Below are 27,866 nucleotides of genomic sequence, written 5' to 3' on the forward strand. Positions count from 1 at the left end.
AATGGGGGATGTTTCTCCCCAGTGTTTGTTTATCCCTTAACCAATATCATCTCGAATTGTCAAACTTCAATGAAACTGGGAAGAGATGTCTAACAGGTAGCTGACCTGATAGTCTTACGCCGTCTCCCAGTGTCAGAATTACCCAAAGGAAGCAGTCCTAATCTTTAAAATGTCCTCACTTTAACAGTGCTCTGCGGATGACATGCTGCTTCATAAGGGCCTCTGCCTCATACTGTGTCTACCGCTAAAATATAACTCCCTTGTCACAAAGTCTAATTGTTATTCAGTAAACATTGGGTGAGTTCATAGAGAGGTCAGTAAAAGGGCTGCAGACATTCTGGCTCTGGTATTCCTGGAGTTATATATATAAAAATCAATATTATATCCAGCAACATTTCCTTCTCACTATAACAACCTTTAAAGAGAGACAGTAATTATATTTAAATTTGGTTTTTATTGGTCATATAAAATTGCTGCTTATGGAGTAAGAGATGAAAGCACCAATTAGTGAAAATAGTCCTTGGAAAGGGCTGAATTTCTGTGACAAATTAATCTGACAGTTTCACTATTTTGCTTCATACCCCCCGAGTGCATCACAGCTGTGAGCCTAGGATTATTACAGGGTATAATTTGACACTTTTCCCTGATTGACTAATTAATAACAAATGGATTAGCAGCCCCAGCAGGAACTAATACACAATCTTTCTTAACATGTTGGAGCATTAACTTCTGTGTTAACTATGTAATGGTTGGATTGCATTCACTGTGTCGAGGGATGTAATAAGGACAACATGCCTCTCACTAATGGGGTTTGAATCAACTCTGATCGGTGAAGATTGCATCTCAATCACCGGGACCTCAGTGAGGGAAACAGATCTTTTCCCAACACCCACATTCACCACTTGTGATTACTATCAGGAATTCCTCCTTCCTTCCAAAGAATCCGCCTCGCCCCCTTTTTTCACCTCCCTTCCATCTTTACTGAGCGGGTCTAAAGGCACATCACACAGTCACCCTGTTAATTTGTACATTTCCAGATTCCCCATTCTCTGTCAATCTGGAAACTCTTCAAACTCAGGATCTGTGGCACTAACCATTACCTCTGATGTAGCCTCTCTTTTACCTCAGGTGATGCCATGCACTCGAGTGTCATTTCGGTAGAAATATCCAAACCTCCACTTTAGTTCAGATCAGAATCTGAGATGGGTCTGGATAGTGGCAGTAATCAGTTCTACAATTTAATCAACTATTACAAGGCTAATAACATTCACACTTACTTCCTCATTATTCTAGAGACCACATTCGTTGCATGTGAGGTTCTCACCGTGAGATCCCTCCCCATTTTACAAATATCAATGTGACCCCACTCTCCATGATCCAGGTCTCACTGAGAGACCCCTCCCCATGATCCAGGTCTCACTGAGAGACCCCACCCCATGTTACAATCTCACTGTGAGACCCCACCCCATGTTCCAGGTCTCACTGAGAGACCACTCCCGATGTTCCAGGTCTCACTGTGAGACCCCACCCCATGTTACAATCTCATTGTAAGACCCCTCCCGATGTTCCAGGTCTCATTGTGAGACCACTCCCCATGTTCCAGGTCTCACTGAGAGGCCCTTTCCCATGTTGCAATCTCACTTTAAGACACCCCTCCCCATATTCCAGGTCTCACTGTGAGACCACTCCCCATGTTCCAGGTCTCACTGAGAGACCACTCCCGATGTTCCAAGTCTCACCGTGAGACCCCTCCCCATGCTAAAGTCTCACTGTGAGTCTGCTCCCCATGTTACAGATGCCACCGTGAGACCCCATTCGCAGAAAGCAGTGGAGGCTGGGTCTTGAACTTATTCAAGGCTGAGTTGGGTTGACTTTTGATGGACAAGGGAGGCAAGTGTTGTGGGAGGCCAGACAGGAAGGTGGAGTTGAAACCATAACCAGATCAGCCATGATCTTATTGAATGGTGGAGCAGGCTCGATGGGCGAATAGTCTCATACTGCTCCGAAGCCCTATGCTGCTAAATATCAAAGAACTAAAGGATGGATAATGTAGGTAAAGAATAGTTTACTGAAAGGATATTTCCCTCTTTAAAATGCCCCTGATGTGAATGGGTAATTATTATTGGATTTCCAGCTGTGAAAAATATTGGGGAATAAACAGAATGGTCAACTGGGCTGTAGGTTTGAATCCTTGCATTTCATTTGGAAATTACTGAATGCGAATGTGACTCCAGTTATCCTGTTAATATTGAAAAATTCAACTGGAAGTTGTTTTAGTGTCTTTGGAGTATTCTATTGTTGGTGTGGATTAGCTAATGTGGCACAGAACTGGTATCAAGAAAAAAAGGCGAGTTTGTGTATGATTCATCTTTTGCAAGGACTGATTGTCCATAATTGTTGAAGCATTCGTGACATTATCCTGGTAGAGTGTGGAAATGCTTTTTTATTTTAAACAGGTGAAGCTAACTTTATAATGTACAATGGTTGTCAGTAAGGTATAATCCGATTATAAAGTGAAAGTGGAATTCATCTCCTGGCTATGATTAATATTTTGCTTATCTGTCACATTTTTGCCTCCCGGATGAAATATAAATCATCTTATCCCAGACCTGGATTATTCGGATTGAGAACCGTCACTTTGTGAGCCCTGTGTAATGAAAGTAGAAATCTAAATAACATTTAATGTTACGTTATTACCATTATGTACTAACGTACTGATAGGACGCCTCATAGCGTGGTAGTAATGTCCCTGATACGCCACCAGAAACTTTGGGTTTGAGTCCATGATGCATGTCAATCGAGCACAAGACACAAGGCTTCGGTAACTGAAGGCTTTTATTGCCTAACAATGGAACTATTAGAACATAAGTACACCATTCCAGACTGACGAGGTCCCGCCCGAGCAGGGGGTCTTATACCTCTCCCAGGAGGCGGGGCCCGACTGGGATGTGCCACAACAGTAACAACCACAGGTGTATTAATCCCACAGTGTGAACACCCTAGCCCAACAACAACATTAGAACAATCCCACAGTGTGAACACCCTAGCCCAACAACAACATTAGAACAACCCCACAGTGGGAACCAACGATGGTTCACCACATTCACCCCTCCTTTGAGAACAAAGGCCGGCGGGGTGCGAAAACAGACTATATAAAAAAAAAGTCAACAATCTACAAGTCCAGACGGTCTGGAGGACCGCACCGTCGTTGTGACCTCCTCAATACCGGCGGTGACACCGGAGCAGGTGCTTGCGGTGGCGTTCTCTCCAAAACAGCGTCCGGCTGTCCTCTCGCGGACTCACGGGCCGGTTGACCCTGATGAAACGGTAGTGCAGGGGATCCCGGTACATTCTGCGATGGCGCCGATCTCCGAGTCTCAGGCAAGCTGTACAGTGGAGTATAACTGTTATGCACTGGTCCCAGTGCTGACCACGCCACGTCCGGGGGAGAAATAAGAGATAAGGGATTCGTGACAGGGGGTATGGGAGCGACAGGAGTTGCTACGTCCCCTGCGGGCGCCAGGTCTCGGATCGAGACTGTGTCCTCTCGCCCGTCAGGATATGCCACATAGGCATACTGAGGGTTGGCGTGGAGGAGGTGGACCGGTTCGACCAAGGGGTCGGACTTGCGGGCCCTTACATGTCGCCGCAGAAGGACGGGTCCTGGGTACGTCAACCAGGCTGGTAAAGATATCCCCGAGGACGACTTCCGAGGGAATGAGAACATCCTCTCGTGGGGAGTAGCATTGGTTGCCGTACACAGGAGGGAGCGAATGGAGTGAAGCGCATTTGGGAGGACCTCCTGCCAATGGGAGACTGGAAGGCCTTTGGACTTCAGCGCCAATAGGACAGCCTTCCAGACTGTAGCATTCTCTCTTTCCACCTGTCCATTGCCCCTAGGGTTGTAACTCGTGGTCCTACTAGAGGCAATCCCGTATGAGAGCAGGAATTGCCTCAAGTCATTACTCATGAACGACGAGCCCCTGTCGCTATGTATATAGCTGGGGTACCCGAACAGGGTAAAAAGATCACGGAATGCCTTGATCACCGTGGCAGTCGACGTGTCCGCACAGGGGACAACAAATGGGAACCGGGAGTACTCGTCTATGATGTTAAGAAAGTACACATTCCGATCTGTTGAGGGAAGGGGGCCCTTAAAATCCACACTCAGCCTCTCGAAGGGGCGAGTGGCCTTGACCAAATGTGCCCGGTCAGGTCGGTAAAAGTGCGGTTTGCATTCCGCGCAAATCCGACAGCTCCTTGTTACTGACCTGACGTCCTCCACCGAGTAAGGCAGGTTGCGGGCTTTGATGAAGTGGTAGAGCCGAGTGACCCCAGGATGGCACAGGTCATTATGGAGGGCGTTCAAGCGGTCCTCCTGCATAGTAGTGCATGTTCCGCGTGAGAGGGCATCCGAGGGCTCATTGAGTTTCCCTGGACGATACATGATATCGTAATTATAGGTGGAGAGCTCAATTCTCCACCGCAAGATCTTGTCGTTCTTGATCTTGCCCCTCTGCGTGTTATTGAACATAAACGCCACGGACCGCTGGTCCGTGATCAGGGTGAACCGCTTCCCTGCCAGGTAATGGCGCCAGTGTCTGACGGCCTCCACAATGGCCTGGGCCTCCTTTTCCACCGCTGAATGCCGAATTTCGGGACCTTGGAGGGTGCGGGAAAAAAATGCGACGGGCCTGCCTGGTTTAGTGTGGCGGCCAGGGCGAAATCAGATGCATCACTTTCCACCTGAAAAGGGATGGATTCGTCCACCGCGTGCATCGTGGCTTTCGCAATGTCGTGTTTCAATGCCTTGAAGGCCAATTGGGCCTCTGGCGTGAGTGGAAAAGTCGTGGACTTAATAAGCGGACGGGCTTTGTCCGCGTAGTTGGGGACCCACTGCGCATAATAGGAGAAGAAGCCTAGGCATCTCCTCAGTGCTTTTGCGCTAGCGGGCAAAGGAAGTTCAGCAAGGGGGCGCATACGGTCGGGATCAGGGCCAATGACCCCGTTTTCCACTACGTATCCCAGGATGGCTAACCGGCGCGTACGGAATACACACTTCTCCCTGTTGTAGGTCAGATTCAGGCGAGATGCAGTGCGCAAAAAGTTCTGGAGATTTGTGTCATGGTCCTGCTGATCACGGCCGCAGATGTGACATTATCCAGGTACGGGAAGGTAGCCCGCAGCCCGTTCTGGTCCACCATTCGGTCCATAGCACTCTGGAAGACCGAGACCCCATTGGTGACACCAAATGGAACCCTAAGAAACTGATACAGACGACCATCCGCCTCAAAAGCCGTGTAATGTCGGTCCTCTGGGCGGATGGGGAGTTGGTGGTAGGCGGACTTAAGGTCTATGGTGGAGAACACCCGGTACTGCGCAATCTGATTGACCATATCAGACATGCACGGGAGAGGATATGCATCCAGCTGCGTATATCGATTAATGGTCTGACTGTAATCAATGACCATCCGGGGTTTGTTCCCGCTCTTAACCACCACGACCTGTGCTCTCCACGGACTAACACTGGGCTGTATGATCCCTTCTTTGAGGAGCCGCTGAACCTCAGATCTGATGAAGATCCGATCTTCAGCGCTGTAACGCCTACTTTTAGTAGCGATGGGCTTGCAGCCTGGTACCAGATTCTTAAATAAAGAGGGTGTGGTGATCTTTAATGTGGAAAGATTGCATGCTTTGGACAATTTGGAGGCTGCAGCTGGTCCCCCACTGTCAGCGAAGGGAGTGGCCCACCGTACTGTAGGATCACACTCTTGTGGGCCATAAAGTTTAGTCCGAGGAGAATTGGTGCGTAAAGATGCGGCAACACAAGGAGCCTGTATTGCTCGTAAATTGTGCCCTGCACTTTCAGAGTTACCACACAACGTCCTTGAACCGGTACAGATCGGGACCGTGATGCCATAGAAATTGTCTGTTTGGCAGGTAGAACCTGGAGTCCACACCTCTTTACAGTGTCAGGGTGAATAAAGCTCTCAGTGCTCCCGCTGTCAAACAGACAATAAACTGTACGACCATTTACCTTAATGTTCATCATTGAACAGTCAAGCCTGTGGTGCTTAGCCTGGTTCAGGGTGATCAACGCCACCGTTGGCCCTTGGACGTCACTGCAGGCAGCTGAGGTTGATGCTGAGGACCCCTGCTGGTCGCTCCTGGTCGTCGTCGACCAAAATGGCCGCCCCCATGAATCGCACATGGTTGAGGGCGCCAAGCGTAGCGACTCCTGGTGGTCATCCTCCTCCGACTCCGCCGACCACAATGGCGTTGTCCTGGACTCGCACGTGGACGGACCCCGTGGGTACTTCGACGTCGATGGTGATGATCCCCTTTCTGGAGGGTCACAGGCCGCACTGCCGTTCTTGGGCTTCGATCTGCAGACCTTCGCGTAGTGCCCCTTTTTACCGCATTGATTACAGACCACCGCTTTAGCAGGACACTTTTGTCGTGGATGCTTGGCTCCTCCGCAGAAGTAGCACCGCGGGTCGCCTGGGGCTGCCACCGTCGTCGGGTCTATATGGGAGCACGCCATAATACTGCACTTCGAGCCCGTGGGGCGAGGAGGGATTTGTGACTGCTCCTGCCACGTTGTCTCCACGTGGTCCTCCGGATACATGACCAAGCTCTTCGAAGCCGCCTCAAGCATTTCAGCCGTCTCCATAGCTTGGGTCAGGTTGAGATTCCCCTTTTCCAGCAGCTTGAGACGGATGTACGAAGACCCTACCCCTGCCACAAACGCATCTCGGGCGAGGTCCTACATGTACTGCTCAGCCGACACAGCTTTGCAGTCGCAGCCCCTGGCAAGCTGCAAGAGCTCATTGGCGTAATCCTCCATGGTTTCGCCCGACTGCCGACGTCGTGTAGCGAGGAGGTAACGAGCGTGGATCTCGTTGGGAGGTCTCGTGTAGCGCTTTTTTAAAAGCTCGAGGGCCCTCGGGTAAGTGGTGGCCGCACGGATCGCGAGGTAGACAGTGTCGCTTACCCTCGCATGGAGGACCCGGAGTCTGTCGTCATCTGTGATGACCGCTGCAGAGGCTGCCAGGTAGTCCTCGAAACACTTCAGCCAGTGGTCGAAGGTGTTAGAGGCGCCGACCGCACGTGGATCCAGCGTCAGACGCTCTGGCTTTAGTATTTGTTCCATACTCTCCTTTCCGTCGAGAGCTTAGTGTTAGGCAATAAAATTGATGCACGTCAATCGAGCACAAGACACAAGGCTTCGGTAACTGAAGGCTTTTATTGCCTAACAATGGAACTATTAGAACATAAGTACACCACTCCAGACTGACGAGGTCCCGCCCGAGCAGGGGGTCTTATACCTCTCCCAGGAGGCGGGGCCCGACTGGGATGTGCCACAACAGCAACCACCACAGGTATATTAATCCCACAGTGTAAACACCCTAGCCCAACAACAACATTAGAACAATCCCACAGTGTAAACACCCTAGCCCAACAACAACATTAGAACAATCCCACAGTGGGAACCAACGATGGTTCACCACAGTCCAACCCCAGGATTTGTTGACCATGGAAGGAGTGTTCAACGTGGTTCAATGGGCTGACAATCAGCTCAGGAATCCTCCCACCACTTCCCCCACTAATCCCCAAATGGTAAAAAACCATCTAGGCGTGAAGGTGTGTGTAAAAAATGTGCTAATTAGAAATTGAAATGTACAAGCATTAGGAGATGCCTGTGTAATAAAGATCAAAAGAAAAATACAGCATAGGAACAGGCCCTCTGGCCCTCCAAGCCTGTGTCATTCAAGTGTTGAATGATTTTTGATTCCATTAATTAGAGATTACAACCATCTGATCGGAGGGTTTAAATGATGAAAGTTAAGAGCAAAGGTAAAGGTGCTTTTTTGAATGTCATTTGATTCCTAGGGGAAGTGCTGACTTTTCTGTTGCATTGGGCTTCTCAAAGCAGATTAAAGTCACTTAGCCAGTGATTGTTGAAGAGTTGAACCTGAAGTCAGTTTTATTTTGTGGATTTGTGACACAAACCAGAAGCTGAATGAAATGATCTCAGGAGGGTTTGCAAAGATGTTGATGAAAGTATTGCTGGATTGAAGAAAAATCAAGGTTTCAGTTTAGAAATTGTGTATCCTCATAATTCAACGGTTTTACTCCAGAAACTGGATGAATCAGTTACTGGAATTGAGCTGTGTCATTCACTGTGCATGAGGAAGTAAATCATGCTGTGTGCAATTAGTTCTGGATATTTCAAGTAAAATCTAAGGTAACAATTAAATGGAAGCAAAGATTTGAACATAGATAAATCTGAATGTTGAAATGAAGAGGGGTAGATTGCATTGCATCACACAGCTTGCTTAGGAAGGACAGGAGGCTCCTCGAGAGGGTGCAGAGGAGATTATTCAGAATGGTTCCGGGGTGAGGGATTTTAGGTCCAAAAGTTGGAGAAGTTGGGGTTGTTTTACCTGGAGCAAAGATTCAGGGAAATTTGAGAGAGGCACATCAGCTTAAAACAAGTTTAGATAGAATAGAGAACGAAAAAATGTTCCTGGGGTAGCACGGTGGCGCAGCGGTTAATGCTGCTGCCTCACAGCACCAGGGACCTGGGTTCAATTCCTGGCTTGGGTCACTGTCTGTGCGGTGTCTGCACGTTCTGCGTGGGTTTCCTCCGGGTGCTCCGGTTTTCTCCCACAATCCAAAAGGTTAGGTGCTGGTGGTGCATTGGCCATTATAGATTCTCCCTCAGTGTACCCGAACAGGCGCCAGAGTGTGGCAATTAGGGGATTTTCACAGTAACTTAATTGTAATGTAAATGTAAGCCTACTTGTGACTGTAATAAATAAACATTAGCCTGATTATTGAATGACTTGGAGATGTATAGTTTTGGGCAAGAGATACAGGGAGATGTGAGGGCGAACCTTTGTACACATGGTGAAAATGACCTGGAACGTGCTTCTTGTGACATGGTGAAGAGAAACACAAAGAATGATTTCAAAGGGAAACAAGCACTTGAGATAAAGAAACTTGCATGGCTATGGGGAAAGAGCCAGTCCAACGCCGGCATCTCCACATCGTGGGGAAAGAGTGCGGAGGAGGATTGAATAGATTGCGCTTCAGTGAGCCAACAAAGACTGAGTAGGCTAAATAGCCTCCTGCTGTGACATAATGTCTCCCTACCCTCCCCATGTTACAGCCTCACCGTGAGAACCCTCCGCATGTTACAGTCCCACTGTCAGATTCCTTCCCAAGGTACAGGGAGTGGTGAATCTGGCGAGAGCCATAAAATCAGCATCCCCGCCAGCGTGCAATTATGTTGCAATTCTCTTAATGGTGGATGGTGACATGGACTCCATTTGCATTTATTTGCATCTCATGAATGCTCATTAAAACAGCTACCCACCGGCATCCTGTCAGGCCATTCAATCTTGTGCCATGTCAGCAGCAAATTATATCGGCAACAAATCCGATTGCTAAAAAGTGGCATGCACAAGGTGATCCTCAGTTTGCCAGAGGCTTCAGGGTGAGTATAACAACTTTCTGCCACAGTGCTGCGCTGCTCCTGATGCGCTGTTCACCACTCTGCCCGGGGCAGACTGGTTCCTGCCTCCAGCTCCGTGCCGAGCTGGTCTTCATGGACAGCACCGTGCTGCTGGACCCATGGACCCTCCTGTGTTACCGAGTCAGATTTTTGATTGATTTGATTTATAATTGTCACATGTATTAGTATACAGTGAAAAGTATTGTTTCTTGTGTGCTATACAGACAAAGCATATTGTTCAGAGTGCATACGGGAGAAGGAAAGGAGAGGGTGCATAAAGTAGTGTTACAGTCATAGCTAGTGTGTAGAGAAAGATCAACTTAATATAAGGTAGGTCCATTCAAAAGTCTGATGGAAGCAGAGAAGAAGCTGTTCTTGAGTCAGTTGGTACGTGACTCCAGACTTCTGAATCTTTTTCCTGATGGAAGAAGGTGCAAGACAGTATGTCTGGGATGCGTGGAGTCCTTAATCATGCTGGCTGCTTTTCCGAGGCAGCGGGAAGTGTAGACGGAGTGAAGGGATGGGAGGCTGGTTTGCGCAATGGACTGGGCTATGTTCACAACACTTTGTAGTTTCTTGCGGTCTTGGTCAGAGCAGGAGCCATTCAAAGCTGGCACGGTAGCACAGTGGTTAGCATTGCTGCTTCACAGCACCAGGGACCTGGGTTCGATTCCCGGCTTGGGTCACTGTCTGTGTGGAGTTTGCACATTCTCCCTGTGCCTGAGTGGGTTTCTTCCGGGTGCTCCAGTTTCCTCCCACATTCTGAAAGACATTCTGGTTAGGTGCATTGACTCGAACAGGCGCCGGACGGTGGCAACTAGGGGAATTTCGCAGTAATTTCATTGCAATGTTGATGTAAGCCTTACTTGCGACTAATAAATAAACTTTAAAAAAAACTGTGATACATCCGGAAAGGATGCTTTCTATGGTGCAAGTGTAAAAATTGGTGAAAATCCTCGTGAACGTGCTGAATTTCCTTAGCCTCCTGAGAAAGTAGTGGCATTGGTGGGCTTTCTTAACTATAGCGTCAGTGTGGAGGGACCAGGACAGGTTGTTGGTGATCTGGGCATTTAGAAACTTGAAGCTCTCGACCATTTCCACTTCACCACCATTGATGTGTAGACAAGGGCATGTCCTCCCTACACTTCCTGAAGTCGATGACTATCTCTTTCATTTTACTGACACTGGGGGAGAGATTATTGTCATCGCACCATTTCACCAAATTCCTTTTCTCTCTTCTCTACTCCGCCTCATCATTGTTTGAGATCCATCGAGTATGATGCACTGCACTTACGGTTGGGAAGCACAAGGGTCTTCTTGCCCCTGATGTCCCACAGCAGTGGTTAACTGGACAGAACCATGCTGCGGGTCGCATGCAGGCACCACAACAAACGTCTGAAGTTCGACTGGTGGCGGAGTGAGAGGTGAGGCTGGGGGAGTGATTTGGGTGCGGCCTAACGGAGGCAATGTGGAAGGTGAGGGAGGGAGCTGTGTGGGCTCACTATGGCACTGAGAGGGCAAGGAGGGGCAAATATGGCACTTGGACCTTCCAACCTGTCAGCTGAGAGCGGGTGGAGGAATCAGCTGCCAGCCCGCAAGGAGAGTGAGTGGGGAACTTGCGCGTGCATAATTAATGAGGTTCCAAGTGCAGCATCTGGCGTGGGATCACGCTATTCTGATCGGTGGGTCAGACACTGTCGGAGCCACCCGCCACCGCACTGAGGGTCAAAATGGGAGAACTCCATCCTCTGATGTCAATGGAAATAAAAGTGGGGAAAGGTGTAAAAGGAGCTGAAACCAACTATTTTGAAGTAAAGCACAAAGTTAACGTTCAGCTCAATAAGTTTTAATTTCAGCATCACTCTGCAGCACTCGTAGTTAAGCTTGATGTAATCATTAATTTTCTTTTTCTCCAGGGTCAGGTTGGCTTTCTTGGACCTCCAGGACCAGTGGTGAGTATATAACCCCCCCCCCCCCCTCACCCCCTGCCACATCCCCATACCCCCCACTCTCCCCTCACCATTATATAACCTCCAGCTTTGCTTAAATTAACCCTGGCACCTTCACTCATCGTAAGACAATTTAATGCTTTGTCAATTAATTGTCCAGTGCTCAGATTTAACAAGACCTCACTGATGACCATATTTTGTGTCTTGTTTGTTTTTAGGGATCTGGAACCATGGGACCAAGTGTAAGTTCAGCAGATTTACAGAAATGTCAATTGCTATCTGCTGTTGTGAGAAGGTTGTGATGTTTGTGGTTTAAGGAGGGATTGAGTTTTAATTTTTCCAGGACGGGTGTGGGGAACTGAGCTGACAACGTTTTGCTGTTGAATGTTTTTTTCCCATTTCCAATTTGTGCCCAATGAGAAGGAAGTTGAAACATTCAATTGCAACTTTTGGAAAGAAACTGGTTACACACTTGAAGAAGAACAGAGACGCAGGGCTATGATGAGAGAGCAAGAGACTGGAACAAAAATAATTTGACACTTACCTTTGGCAGTCTTCATTATCAGTGGAAGTGATTTGTTGAAGACAATTACAATCAACCCTGACATACAAATACCAATCTGGATCCTTACTAACCTCCAGAACCCATATTTCCATATTTCCATATCTCTCCAAAGCTACAGGTACTTTGGGCAACTGTTAGGAGGCCCATTTCAAATAAGATAGAAAACACTAACTAGGTAGAATGTTTTAGAGGAGTAGATAAGTAGATGTTGTTTCATTAGCTTTTCAAAAGATCTTCAATAAGGTGCCACACAATAGGCTCATGATAAGAAGCGTGTAGAGTCAATCAACAAATAGCTGAATGGATAGAAAATTGACCACATGTTAGAAAGTAGAAAGTAAGGTTAAAGGATAGTTGGTCAGATTGGAGCAAGGTAGAAAGTGGTGCTCCACTAGGGTCAGTGCTGGGATCATTGTTATTCATAATTTTGATTTAGATTTAGGAACAAGTAATTCAATGTCTGTAGGTGAAACCAAGATTAGGATTATCGCTAACTCTGCAGAATAATGAACCTTGATACAAGAAGATGTCAGAAAATTGGCAGTCTGAACAGGTTAAGTGGCAAATGAATTGAATAGATACATGTGGGGTGATGCAATTTGGTAGAAAAGATAGAAACATTATGTATGCCTTAGAAAAGACCAAACTGAAGGTGAAGAGAGCAAAGTGAGCCGGGATACAGGAGAACAAATCATTAAGAGAAACATCGCAGATCAGCAAAAAATGAAAATGTTAATAAAGCACTGGGATTTATTTCTAAAGATACAGAATTCAAAGGGAGTGAATTTGTGTTAAACTTGCATAGGTCTCTGGTTATCCTGTACCACGAACCGTGATGATTTTATCTACGGGGGTGTCCCAAATTGAAACACTGGTTTGTGATGGTTATAGGTTTTGGAACGGTGAGAGGAATCATGTGAAACCCCAATGAAAATAACCAACCAATAGCTGAAATCATCAGATAACAATTATTAAAGACTATCTATTTATTAAATTAAAGACGAATGCACACAAACAGGATCACAATACTCTTAAGACAATTAAATATATGAATCATTAAAGTTTAAGTAGAAATTACCTCTTGTTCCAAATATATATCTATGATCCCTGAACTTCTCAGGACCTCCCCCTTCCCAAAAAACATCCAAATTAAATAAATCTATTAGTCAAATCCAGTTTATAGTTACCACACAATTCAAGGCTGACAGTCAAGTCTGGGAAACGTATTTTCCTGGTCCAGCGAAGATATTTAAACTTTCATTACGAAGGTTTCTGCACTGCCTTTGCTCGAAGACCTAGATGTAGGCCTCGCCTCCTGGCTGTGAGTTATGGACTGGCCTCTCGGGCTGTTAGATGTAAACTGGCCCCTCAGCTGATAGATTAACCTGGCCTGCCTGCTTCTGAGGGAGCTGGCAATTATACCATTTTTCCTCTTTGATTCTTCAATCTTTGTATTTAGCTGTCTGCATCTCTCAAATTCCTTGACTCTAGAAATTAGCATGTGTATACCTCCACTGACCTCTCAGTCATCTAGGTAGACTGTTTCCTACCAATGGAGCAATTTACACCTTGCTTTGATTAGATGCTTGCTAATCTCATTACTGGGAAAATCACATCTTTTGAATTCTGGCTACTACTGTTGCGAGGCACATTTCTACCTGCTGGGCAAATCATAGCCTATCACGTCGTGTTAAATTCTTGTTACTGTTGTTACCAGGCAGATCCATGACACCTGCACTTAGAGTAGTGCACAGGTTAGCCTCCATACCAGAAAATGCAAATGAAAAACGTATACAAGATCGATAACAGAACTGAGAGAATTCAGCTATTGGGAAATATTGACCAGATTGAGGCATTATTCTTCAGAGATGATTTAGAGGTGACCAGCTAGAGGTCTTAAAAATTGTGAATGGTTTGGACAGGTGAGGTGTGGGTAGAATGATTCCAAATGTGAGAGAACTCAAAACTAGTAGCCATAAATACAAGTTGGGAATTAATAAATCCAAAAGGGAGAAAAGAAACAAAAAATCTTAATTGAGAAAGTGGAACTTGCTGCCACAGGAAGTAGTTGAAGCAGGTACCTTGGATACATTCAAAAGAAAAGTCATAGAATCCCTGCAGTGCAGAAGGAGGCCATTAGGGTGGCACGGTAGCACAATGGTTAGCACTGCTGCTTCACAGCTCCAGGGTCCCAGGTTCGATTCCTGGCTCGGGTCACTGTCTGTGTGGAGTTTGCACATTCTCCTCGTGTCTGCGTGGGTTTCCTCCGGGTGCTCCGGTTTCCTCCCACAGTCCAAAGATGTGCGGGTTAGGTTGATTGGCCAGGTTAAAAATTGCCCCTTAGAGTCCTGGGATGCGTAGGTTAGAGGGATTAGTGGGTAAATATGTGGGGATAGGGCCTGGGTGGGATTGTGGTCGGTGCAGACTCGATGGGCCGAATGGCCTCCTTCTGCACTGTAGGGTTTCTATGATTTCTATGATTTCTATGATTTGGCTCATCGAGTCTGCACCAACTCTCTGACAGAGCATCTCCCAGTAACCCACATATTCCCCTAACCTACACATCATGGGACATTAAGGGGCAATTTAGCATGGCTAATCCACCTAACTTGCGCTTTAGATTCGAGACTGGGAGGAAACCCACGCAGACACCGGGAGAACATACAAACTCCCACAGACAGTCACCCAAGGCTGGAATTGAACCCGGGTCCCTGGTGCTTTGAGGCAGCAGTGCAAGCCACTGTGCCACCATGAGTGCATGAGAGAAGTAGAGATAGAAAGATATGCTGAAAGGCTGAGATAAGGTCGATGGAATAAGAGGAGACTCGTGAAGCATAAGCACCATCACGGACTAGTGGGTCCAGTGGCCTGTTTCTGTGCTGTATATTTTATGTAATTCTACATAAAATGGAGCTGGTCATAACACCAGTGTTTCAGGGGCAGTCTAAGATCACTGACCCCATTTAGAGGCTGTTATCCCATTAACATAAGGAGACACAGTGAACATTAACCAGAGAGAGAGAATTATAATTAGTGTACTTTCAGCACTTAGTCATTGATTACTGAGCAGCACAGTTACTTCGCCTGTCATTCAGCTGATCGTGTCAGTTGTGGAATTGTAGGGCACTCCCTGAATGTCAAACCACTGAATCAAGCAGCACCCAGGCTACCCACCTTTGTAAGTTGTGTTTATGATTGATGGGTCCTGCATGATGTCATTTGCCTGTTCATCAGCTATCGGTGTGCTATTTATATCCCTGTGATTTTGAAGCCTTATTCAATAAAATTGGACAGAGTGTTTTAATAATCTATACATTTACAAATGTCATTATTTATTCTATTCAAACCAGAACAGTTTTAATGTTACCCAATTTTCATTCAGAACTTGAGATATTGGCATGCGTGGCATTGCTTATTATTTCTCACTGCAAAGTTTCTGACTGCTTTTTGAAAAATGCAGTGAGATAGCGAGGCTTGAACCGGCTGCAGCAGTTAAACCACCCCCCGCCCCAGCCCATGGCACACTTAGTGCAGAACTCACATACTCCTGCTACTAGAATTAGCTTTGAATGGCTATCAAATTGTTGGAGTGCTGCTGATGTCCAATCTCCCCTAGACCGGTGAAAGGGGCACGACGATAGCTTTTTCCTTTTTTCTTCCATGGGATGTGTATTGCAGGCTGGGCCAGAATTTGTTGCCCATCCCTAATGGCCCATGAACTGAGTGGCTTGCTGGGCTATTTCAGAGGGCGATTAGAGTCAACACATTGCTGTGGGTCTGGAGTCACATGTAGGCCAGACCAGGTAAGGACGGCAGATTTCCTTCCCTAAAGGACATTAGTGAATCAGATGCGTTTTTACAACAAGCGATGATAGTTTCATGGTCACCATTACTGAGCCATGCTTCCAATTCCAGGTTTTATTAACTGAAGTTAAATTCCACCAGTTGCCGTGGTGGGTTTTGAACTTATATCCCCAGATCATTAGCCTGGGTCCCTGGATTACTAGCCCAGGGACATTACCAAAGTGCTATCATCTCCCCATAGTCCTGTGTTGTAATGGGAACATCATACAAGCTTCCTTCTGATGTCTCACCCAATATTCCTGTTCAAAGTTATGCTTCTGTGGGTATCAGGTTTGGCCAGGATTGATTCAGTGCAGTTTCCTTGTAATAACTATGTAACTTTGTTTAATGCCTCCTAAGGGTCCTCCTGGTTTGATTGGCCTTCCTGGAGAAATTGGGCATCCTGGAGCTAAAGTAAGTTATAATTCAATAATAAATATTGTTCTGCTTCCATTAACTTTTTAACCCAATAACTAATTGAAAGTCACATCCTTCCTCCTGGCCTTAGAGTGGGTAATGTGCTTCTTATTCTGTACTGCACAGTGTCCTATATCCCAGAAAGCCAACTGGTGAAGGATAAAACTGGAGCCTATCTTTACACGGTTTTAAAGACATTTATTTACTGAGATACACATTACAAACATGCACTTCCTCACCCTGAAACCACCATTTCAATATGTTCTTACTTGTGAACATGCCCACCACCTGCAATCAATTATATACAATTATCAGAGTGGCATTATTTTTAATTCATCCTTGTGATATGGGTGCTGCTGCTATGGCAAAGAGATTGGGCATCCCATCCCTAATTGTCTTGAAAGGGTGATTCTGGAGATTCACGTGGCAGGAAATACCTAAAGTAAAGTTTAAAGTTCATTTATTAGTCACAAGTAGGCTTATATTAACATCGCAGTGAAGTTACTGTGAAAATCCTCCAGTCACCACACTCTGACGTCTCGTCAGGTACACTGAGGGAGAATTTAGCATGGCCAATGCACCTAACCAGTTGTGTACTCGGATGTGGAGGTCAACATAGTTTTGCTTCTGCCTCAGTGGCTGAATGTAAGATTATGTTGACCACAGACTGGGCGGATTTACGTACCTTAAATTCCCCATGATGTTCCTCTTGTGCAAGGTTCTAAGCTGTTCCTAAAATGTATTCCTTTCTTTTGTGCTATACTGTCTCCAGTTCTTTACCTCTGCTGCTCTGGTGTGGCCAGCAAGAGAATGACGGAGGGTGATTCAGGCTCTAGATATCTCTCTGCTGTTCCTGTGGGATGTCCCTGGATCCCTCATGGCATCAGGTAGATTTACAACAGGTGCAGTGGGGAATCGTGGTGCTGACACAGTGTCCCAGAACACAGAATGGATCAGTACTGTACCCAGAAATGTCTATTTGATGTTTCATAAAATGTGCATCAAGGTACTTTCTTTATTTTGACAGCAAACCAGGCACTGGACTTGTGACACTTGCACATCTGGAATCTGCATTGGAATCTCAGTTAGATCTCACTTTGACTCTGATATGAAAGTATGCTGCCTGCATACTGCCTTGCCCCTGAAGCACGTGTTCCATAAATGAATTTCTAAAAAGTGATATTTCATCAGTTCTTTTGGTTTTGTGAAATATGTTTCTGCCATACCTATCTCAGGTCATGCTGTCTACCTTAAACAAACTTCACTCCCTTCCCCATCCATGTTTCCTCCATCTTCATGTTGAACAATTTTAGTCTTTGTTACCCTTCCCTGTTGTAACATTCCTCACTGTATTATGCTGGCCTTGCTGTCATACTGTAATACTCTGCTGTTAGCTCCCCACACACTTTTACTCTCATCGCACAATGTTATTTTACCTTTTATCCTCTTGTCTGAGATTATTTACATGCTGCATCCCAAAATGCTCTGTCTATCCTTCTAGAACCCAGTATTCCTCGCTATCTTGCTGCACCCGATTCAAAGTAAGCTCTTTACAAATGTATCATTCACACTTGCTGAAATGTTCCAGTTAAAATTGGCCCATTGAGTCTCTGCCAGTGGTTTCTATATCGATCAATTCTTAACTGGCACCTTCCACACTTCATCCATTGGCCATCTACATTTATATCATTCACTATCCAAATCTATCCCATTCACTATCCAAATGCTTACCATTCACTATCCAATCTATACCACTCATTACCCAGATCTATACTATACAGTGTCCAAATCTATACAATTCACCATCCAAACATGTACCATTCACTATCCAAATCTAAACCATTCACTATTGAAATCTATACCATTCACTATCCTAATCCATACCATTCATTATCTATCTCTATACTATTTGCTGTCCAAGTCTATCCCATTCTCCATCCAAATACATACCATTCACTTTTCAAATCTATGCCATTCAATATCCACTCACTACTGAGATCTTTACCATACACCTTCAAATCGATACCATTCACCATTCAAAACTGTACCATCTATATCCAAATGTTTACTCTTCACGATATAAATCTATATCATTCAATATCCAAGTCTGCACCATTCTCCATCCAAATGCGTACCATTCACTATCCAAACCTCTACCCATGATGTGGAGATGCCTGCATTGGACAGGGGTGTTTTGGCACTTACTGTGCTAAACTTATACCATTCAGTATCCAAATCTATACCACTCACTGCCCAGATCTATACCATACAGTGTTCAAATCTATAACCATTCACTGACCAAATCTACACAATTCACTGTTCAATCCTGTACCACTGGTCAGTAAGAGGCACATGGTCAGTGAGGGGAGACTTTAGCCTCAGTGAGACAGAGACTGAGTGAGTATATCTAGGAATGGGGTTCCACATAGGAGTCTGGTGCATTGGGGAGAAAGAGCTGCTTTAGGTAAGGTTTGCTCCAAGAAGTACAGTGTGCTGAGTGGGGAGTTTGGTGTAGGTTGGGAAGGAAGTGCTTTTTTCTGCTGTTCTTTTTCAGCCTCCTCTATTTAGTATTTGATTTCAGTGTTGGTGATGGAGCAGGGAAAGCAGTACGTGGCATTATTAGAAACTGTAAGTTATATCAGTATTGTAAGTGTTGTGTTGTTTTATCAATATTGTAAAGATTACTGGCTGTGCCAAAACCTATTGAGACATTTAGACTTTATTAATTCTGAATTGATTAATTAGCAATTATTAATTAATAGAACATAGAAAAAATACAGCACAAACAGGCCCTTCGGCCCACAAGTTGCGCCAGTCATGTCCCTACCTACTAGGCTTATATATAGGCCAATGTGTGTTAATGAACACACATTGGAGATAGTAGGGCAGGTGATGTGCTGTGATTGCAGGCAGCGGGAGCTTCTGGATACCGGGGTGATCCAGGGCAAACACATCTGCAGTAAGTGTCTGTGGCTATAGGAACTTGGGCTCAGAGTTATTGAGCTGGAAGCTGAGTTGTAAACACTGTGGCACATTGAGGGAGGAGAGTTTCCTGGACACTTTATTCCAGCAGGCGGTCATACCCCTCGGGATAGGGTCTTCTGATTTGTTCAGTGGTCAGGGACAGCAGAATGTGACTGCAAGTGAGGCCCTGACTGCAAGTCAGGGAACCCAAAGGGCAGGAGCCTCAGCCCTTGCAATTGGCCAACAGGTTTGAGATATCTTTCAGTTTGTATACGCTGGAGTTTAGTAGAGTAAGAGGCGACTTGATTAAAACGTTCAAGACCCTGAAGGGGTGGATGTGGAGAGGATGTTTCCTCTTGTGGGAGAATCTAGAACTAGGTGCCCCTGTTTAAAATAGGGGGTCGCTCATGTAAAACAGAGATGAGGTGAAATATTTTCTCTGAGTGTTTTGAGTCTTTGGAACTCTCTTGTTGAGAAGGCAATGGAAGCTGAGTCTTTGAATATTTTTAAGGCAGAGTTGGATGGATTCTTGGTAAGCAAGGTGGTGAAAGGTTAGCAAAGGTAGGCAGGATGCAGATTTGAGGTTACAATCAGATCAACCATGGACTTATTAAATGGCGAAGAAGGCTCAAGGAGCCAAATGGCCTACTCCTACTCCTTGTGATATGTTTGTATTCACTGTCCAAACCCATACCATTCACTGTCCAAACCCATACCATTCACTGTCCAAACCCATACCATTCACTGTCCAAACCCATACCATTCACTGTCCAAATCCATACCATTCACTGTCCAAATCCATACCATTCACTGTCCAAAACGATACCATTCACTTCATTGTGCTGTCCCAGCCTAAATTTCAATCTTCCACTTTTTACTCTCCTATACTCTTATGCCCATCATTTTCTATACTTCAGCGGCCTCTATCTCTACCTTCATATGTTGTATACATTTGCCCAAAGTTCAGCTCTTTCTGACTGTACACCTTCTCTATCCACATATTTTTTCTTTTCCCGACTTTTCCAATTGAGGTTTATTTAACGGGCAGAAAACAGTGAATAGGAATAAATGTGTCATTCTCAGGCTGTGAATAGCGGGATACTGCAAGGATCAGAGCTTGGGCCTCAGCTGTTCACAATCGATATCAATGATTTGGATGTGGGGATTTACGGTAATATTTCCAAGTTTGCTGGTGACACAAAACTAGGTAGGAATGTGAGTTATGGGGAGAATACAAAGAGGCTTCAAGGGAACTTAGGTTAAATGAGAGGGCAAAGACTTTGCAGATGGAATATAGTGTTGAAAAATGTGAAGTTATCCACTTTGGTAGGAAAAACAGAAATGCAGAGTATTTCTTAAACAATGAGAGATTGGGAAGTGTTGATGCTCAAAGGGACTTAGGCGTCCTTATGCACGAGTCCCTGAAATATGTAGGTGCAATAAGCAACTAGAAAGGCAAATGGTACGTTGGCCTTTATTGCAAGATGCTTTGAGTACAGGAGTAAAGAAATCTTGCTGCAGTTGTGTGGAACCTCAGTGAGAGCACATCTGGAGTGTTGTGTACAGTATTGATCTCCTTACCTAAGAGAGGATATATTTGCCATGGAGGGAGTGCAATGAAGGTTCACCAGACTGCTTTTTGTGACAGAATTGGTTTATGCTGTTGTCTTCTCCAATTCTTTGTTAAACTTTATTTTCCTTGCACTCAATTCTGCTCAGGCACTTTGGGACCTCTTGAGATTGTATAAGGTGTTATATAAATGCAAGTCATAGAGTCATAGAGGTTTACAGCACGGAAACAGGCCCCTCGGCCCAACTTGTCCATGCTGCCCTTATTTTTTTAAAAACCCCTAAGCTAATCCCAATTGCCCGCATTTGGCCCATATCCCTCTATACCCATCGTACCCATGTAACTATCTAAATGCTTTTTAAAAGATAAAATTGTACCCGCCTCTACTACTACCTCTGGTAGCTTGTTCCAGACACTCACCACCCTCTGTGTGAAAAAATTGCCCCTCTGGACACTTTTGTATCTCTCCCCTCTCATCTTAAACCTATGCCCTCTAGTTTTAGACACCCCTACCTTTGGGAAAAGATATTGACTATCTACCTCGTCTATGCCCCTCATTATTTTATAGACCTCTATAAGGTCACCCCTCAGCCTCCTATGCTCCAGAGAAAAAAGTCCCAGTCTATTCAGCCTCTCCTTATAACTCAATCCATCAAGTCCTGGTAGTATCCTAGTAAATCTTTTCTGCACTCTTTCTAGTTTAATAATATCCTTTCAATAATAGGGTGACCAGAATTGCACACAGTATTCCAAGTGTAGCCTTACTAATGTCTTGTACAACTTCAACAAGACGTCCCAACTCCTGTATTCAATGTTCTGACCGATGAAACCAAGCATGCCGAATGCCTTCTTCACCACTCTGTCCACCTGTGACTCCACTTTCAAGGAGCTATGAGCATGTACCCCGAGATCTCTTTGTTCTGTAACTCTCCCCAACGTCCTACCATTAACTGAGTAAGTCCTGCCCTGGTTCAATCTACCAAAATGCATTACCTCTCATTTGTCTAAATTAAACTCCATCTGGCATTCGTCAGCTCACTGGCCCAATTGATCAAGATCCCGCTGCAAATGGAGATAATCTTCCTCACTGTCCACCATGCCACCAATCTTGGTGTCATCTGCAAACTTACTAACCATGCCCCCTATATTCTCATCCAAATCATTAATATAAATGACAAATAACAGTGGGCCCAGCACTGATCCCTGAGACACACTGCTGGTCACAGGCCTCCAGTTTGAAAAACAACTCTCTACAACCACCCTCTGGCTTCTGTCAAGATGCCAATTTTGTATCAATTTAGATACCTCACCCTGGATCCCGTGAGATTTAACTTTATGCAACAACCTACCATGCGGTACCTTGTCAAAGGCCTTGCTAAAGTCCATGTAGACAACATCAACTGCACTGCCCTCATCTACCTTCTTGGTGACCCCTTCAAAAAATTCAATTAAATTTGTGAGACATGATTTTCCACTCACAAAGCCATGCTGACTGTCCCTAATCAGTCCTTGCATCTCTAAATGCCTGTAGATCCTGTTGTTCACTTTTCTATTTCACTTTTCTAAATCATGTTTATTCTACTCCCCTCTCCTCTCCTACATTACTTGACTCTACCTAACCATCCCCCACCTCAAACTCTGTTAACTTAATTCTGCTCCCATTTCTTTTCCTACTGTTCCTAACATTCCTCTGTTATACTGCTATCGGGTGTATTCTTGACCATCTCACATCATTCCACTCACCCATAGCCCAGCTTTATTCTATCTTTCCCGTCAAACATGGAAAACCGTTCTGAACTTCACAGACAAGGTGAGAGTGACTGCCCTTGATATCAAGGCTATATTTGACTGAGTGTGGTATCAAAGAGCCCTAACAAAACTGGAGTCAATGAGAATCAAGGGGAAAACGCTTCGCTGGTTGGAGTCATATCTGGCTCAAAGGAAGATGGTTGTGGTTTCGGGAGGTCAATCATCTCAGTGGCAGGAGTTCTTCGGGATAATGTCCTCGGCCCAGTAATTTCAGATGCTTCATCAATGTGTTTTACTCCATCATAAGGCCAGAAGTGAGAATGTTCACTGATCATTGCACCATTTGTGACTTCTCAGACACTGAAGCAGTCCGTGTCCAGGTGCAGCAAGACCTGGAAAGTATCCAGGCTTGGGCTGAAAAGTGGCAAGTAACATTCACACCATACAAATGCCAGGCAATGACCACCTCCAACAAGGGAGAAACTAACCATCGCTCCTTTACACTCAATGGCATTACCATTGCTGAATCTCCCACTATCAACATCCTGGGGGTGGGGTAGGGGGTATCATTACCAGAAACTGAACAACTAGCCATGGAAAGTTGGTGCAGATTTGATGGGCCGAACTGTTGGAATTCGATGACTCTATTGATATATACATTGTAGCTACAAGAGCAGATCAGAGACTAGGAATTCTGCAGTGAGTAACTTACCTCCTGAATCCTGTCCAAAGCCTGTCCAAATCTACAAGTCAGGAGAGTAATGGAATACTCTGCCCCTGTCTGAATAAGTGTAGCTCCAACAACACTCAAGAGGTTTGACACCACCCAGAACAAAGCAGCCTGCTTGATTGGCACCACATCCACACACATTCACTCTCTTCACCATCAACACACTGTGGCAGCAGTACCATCTACAAGATGAACTGCAGCAACTCATCAAGCCACTCACCATCCTGGTTTAGGAATAGAACATAGAAAAGCTACAGCACAAACAGGCCCTTCGGCCCACAAGTTGCGCCGAACAATTTCCTTACCTTCTAGGCTCATCTATAACCCTCTATCTTACTAACCTCCATGAACCTATCCAAAAGTCTCTTAAAAGACCCTATCGAATCCGCCTCCACCACCACTACTGGCAGCCGATTCCACGCACCCACCACCCTCTGAGTGAAAAACTTACCCCTAACATCTCCTCTATACCTACTCCCCAGCACCCTAAACCTGTGGCCTCTCGTGACAACCATTTCAGCCCTGGGTAAAAGCCTCTGAGAATCCACTCTATCAATACCTCTCAACACCTTAAAAACCTCTATCAGGTCACCTTTCATCCTTTGCCTCTCCAAGGAGAATAGACCTAGCTCTCTCAACCTATCCTCATAAGGCATGCCACTTAATCCCGGCAACATCCTCATAAATCTCCTCTGCACCCGTTCTATGGCTTCCACATTCTTTCTGTAATGAGGCGACCAGAACTGGGCACAGTACTCCAGTACTCAGTACTCCACAGTACTCCAGGTGGGGTCTGACCAGGATACATATATCACCATTCCTTCCCAGTCGCTGGGTCAAAATGCTGGAATTCCCTCCCTAACAGGACTGTGGGGAGGGACACATGGACTGCAGCGGTTCAAGAATGCAGCTCACCACCACCTTCTCAAGGGCAATTAGGGATGGGCAATAAATGCTGGCCTAGCCAGGTGCACCTATATCCCATGAGCGATTAAAAGAAAGGTATCCTCTCCTACTCTGCACTGCCTATTAGCACCATCCCACAACTACTGCACTAATTCCCCACTACAACTTTCTGCTCCACCAGTGTATTTATTGTTACTGAGATGACAGTTGGGGACTAGTTGTGCTGCTATTATTAATGAACTGATTTATTTTAAAGGGTGCTGTAGGACGAATTGGACCTATGGGCCAGCCAGGACCCCCAGGACAACAGGTACATCATTCTGTCTTACCAAACATATCTTTATAAGACATGCTTCATTCTGTGAACAGAACAGTTTGTTTTCTAACATGAAGACTTTCTGAAACTCACTATATGTTCAAAATGACCACACTCAGGTGTTTAGCTTATTGAAAGGTTACAGATGGAATAACCAGGACTGAACCACAGGCTAAAATATAATTCAAAAACTCAGTGGTTTAGTAATACTCATAAATCTTTCAGACTGGGTTACAGGATGGAATCTAATTGAAGATTGTGGTTGGTTTATATTTAGTGTGACCATACTATGCCTTCAAGAAATGTATTTGTGTCATGTTTCTTGTGAAAGAGATGTTAAGAGTCAACTCTGTTTAAACGATGCTGCTTTGTCTGCTTCAGGCAATCCACCGCTGAAAAAGCAGAAGGATAATTGCTCCTAGTAATTGGGGTGTTTGTTTTAATCTGAGTTAATGCAGTTTTGTTACTTTTTGGGTTGCCCCCAGAGGTTTCAGATTAGGGTTTAATTAGGCTGCTTGACAATGCATCATGTGCTAATGGGAGGAGCTCATTTTACAGAGATACAAGCAGGTAGTTTTTGTTTGGATTTTGCAAGGAGCAGCAGTTCTTCACTCTCTCTCTCTCTTGAAGTCTAAAACCTGCAGGAAAATAGGTATCTCTCTCTAGAGGTGTTAAAAGGCTTGAGGACTGGCAATCCATGTAAGCCTGTGTGTTTTTGCTAACTGATTCTGAAGAAGAGTTTAAGTCTATAAGAGGGATATTGCTTAAATTGGAACTAATAAAGATAGGCTCGCAGTAAGGAATTATATCTTGTCATTTTCAATAGGTAAAAAATACACTAAATCTTTCTGTTGTAGTTAAATTGTATTATTCAATAAAGTTTGTTTTAACAAAAGCTTCCTGGTGGGCCAATGGAATCACACCTGGACTGAAACATCTTATTCTTACACAAATGCCAAAATCCAAAAACGTTGGGGCCTTGTCGAATTTCATCATGTACCTTGGAGATTCTGATCTGGCCCTAATATTAGAATAAATGATACCTGGGGGTAAGTTACAGGTTAGAATCTAATGAATCTTACACACCTAATCTCAAACAGCTACCAACCTTTCAGCCTGACAACATGTGAGGCCAATTTTCTGAATGAATTGATGATGATTATTTTGTGCTCTGTTTGTACAGGGACTTCCTGGTAACCTCCATGGTGCAGAAGGGAGTGCAGACCTCCTGGTAAGAACAACCCATTCATTGTTTAACTGGTGTAATTGAACACAGCTTAGACATTGAAAGCAGTTTCAATAATGATCCAGTTGTGTAGTGATCTGAGAAAATGTAGGCAACCCAGACTCAAGAAGTTGCTGGGACGGCACGGTAGCACAGTGGTCAGCACTGCTGCTTCACAGCTCCAGGGACCTGGGTTCGATTCCCGGCTCGGGTCACTGTCTGTGTGGAGTTTGCACATTCTCCTCGTGTCTGCGTGGGTTTCCTCCGGGTGCTCCGGTTTCCTCCCACAGTCCAAAGATGTGCGGGTTAGGTTGATTGGCCATGATAAAATTGCCCCTTAGTTTCCTGAGATGCGTAGGTTAGAGGGATTAGTGGATAAAATATGTTGGGATATGGGGATAGGGCCTGGGTGGGATTGTGGTCGGTGCAGACTCGATGGGCCGAATGGCCTCTTTCTGCACTGTAGCGTTCTATGATTCTATGATTAAATTCATAAACTTCCTGTACAGATTCACTGGGATATTGCCTGCGATGAGAGGATACACATCTGAAGAAAGAATTGAAAGATTTTTGCAATTCTCCTGATAATTGCAGATTCTGGAGCTGACACAATAGAAGTGTTTAAACTTATGAAGGAATGAAACAGGGTAAAGAGAAACAGCCTTGTTTCATTAACTGACCAGTCAACAACAATAAATATAAGTCAGGAGAAACCTCTGAACACTGAGTTGGGAGACTGCATTTCACTTAGTTTCTCACTCACTAACACTATGTGAACAGTCAAGATTGGATTGGATAGCTCGATGGAGAATAAAGTGGTAAAGGGTTTAGTAAGCAGATGCATAAATGTGACCAGTTCTCAGGTGGAGGGGAAAGACTGATGGTGACAGGCTGGTCTGATTCAGGGTTGTGACTTTCATGTTATGCAGCCAGCATAATTCAGGACCCCACGCACCCCGGACATTCTCTCTTCCACTTTCCTCCGTCGGGAAAAAGATACAAAAGTCTGAGGTCACGTACCAATCGACTCAAGAACAGCTTCTTCCCTGCTGCTGTCAGATTTTTGAATGGACCTACCTTGCATTCAGTTGATCTTTCTCTACACCCTAGCTATGGCTGTAACATGATACTCTGCACTCTCTCCTTTCCTTCTCTATGAACGGTATGCTTTGTCTGTATAGCGCGCAGAAACAATACTTTTCATTGTATGTTGATACATGTGACAATAATAAATCAAATCAAATCAAAATGTTGATATAGCCAATCAGCCCAGCATTGTGAAAATCTTCATTAACTTGTTCTCCAGATGTGGTAGCTTTGCATTATTGGACTGCCACCCCAGAGCTGGAATGCATAAAGGCATTATACCAAACAGTGAATTACTTTTAGGAGCTGACCTTTGACCATTCCCTTTCTCAAAGGTCAGTCACTTTGCCCTGGGACTTCCACTGGGGACGGGTTCCAGTGATCTGCAAGGGTGATGGAATGGGTTGCTCCCAGCTCAAATTCCTCTTCAATAATCTATAGAACCTTAGAATCCCTACAGTGCAGAAGGAGGCCATTCAGCCCATCAAGCCTGCCCCGACTCTCCGAAAGAGCATCTTACAGGATGGAACCTAATTGAAGATTGTGGGTGGTTTATATTTAGTGTGACCAAACTGTGCCTTTAAGAAAGAGCATCTTACCTAACACCTCCCCGCCCCCCCCTCCCCCCACCCCATCCCCATAACCCCACCTAATCCATCTAACCTACAAGTCTTTGGACTATGGATCTGATTGGAATGCGCTACCTGACAGGGTGATGGAAAAAAATTCAATTCCAAGTGTTGAATAGGAATTGGGGATATGTTTAAAAATGGAAAAGGTGAGACTGATTGAGTAGCTCTTTCAGAATCAGCTCAGACATGAAGGACCGAGTGGCTGCCTATGTGCTGTGTAATTCTACAACATTTGGTATTTTATTCCATTCCCTCTGTCCTGTCAGGTTCAGTCTCAGGTCACTACTGTGCCAGATGATCTCAGCCTGGGACAGCCATGGGCGACACAGTGAGCCTTCAGTGCCCTGGGCTCAGCAGGGTCAGAGCTCTGCATTGTGCCTTTAAGTTGGGGAGC

At 45.1% G+C, this 27,866-nt stretch overlaps 1 protein-coding gene across 1 annotated transcript in view; it reads left to right on the top strand.

The window, feature by feature from the left end:
• Positions 1-27,866, top strand: part of col9a2 (procollagen, type IX, alpha 2) — a 203,448-nt gene that overhangs the window by 30,878 nt on the left and 144,704 nt on the right. Inside the window, exons 6-10 of the mRNA XM_078237704.1 lie at positions 11,437-11,472; positions 11,688-11,711; positions 16,238-16,291; positions 24,470-24,523; positions 25,713-25,760. Coding sequence (XP_078093830.1) covers positions 11,437-11,472; positions 11,688-11,711; positions 16,238-16,291; positions 24,470-24,523; positions 25,713-25,760 — 216 coding nt within the window. The remainder of the gene's footprint in view (positions 1-11,436; positions 11,473-11,687; positions 11,712-16,237; positions 16,292-24,469; positions 24,524-25,712; positions 25,761-27,866) is intronic.

The sequence above is a fragment of the Mustelus asterias genome, chromosome 21, assembly GCF_964213995.1.
Source record: "Mustelus asterias chromosome 21, sMusAst1.hap1.1, whole genome shotgun sequence".
NCBI classification, from domain to species: Eukaryota; Metazoa; Chordata; class Chondrichthyes; order Carcharhiniformes; family Triakidae; genus Mustelus; species Mustelus asterias.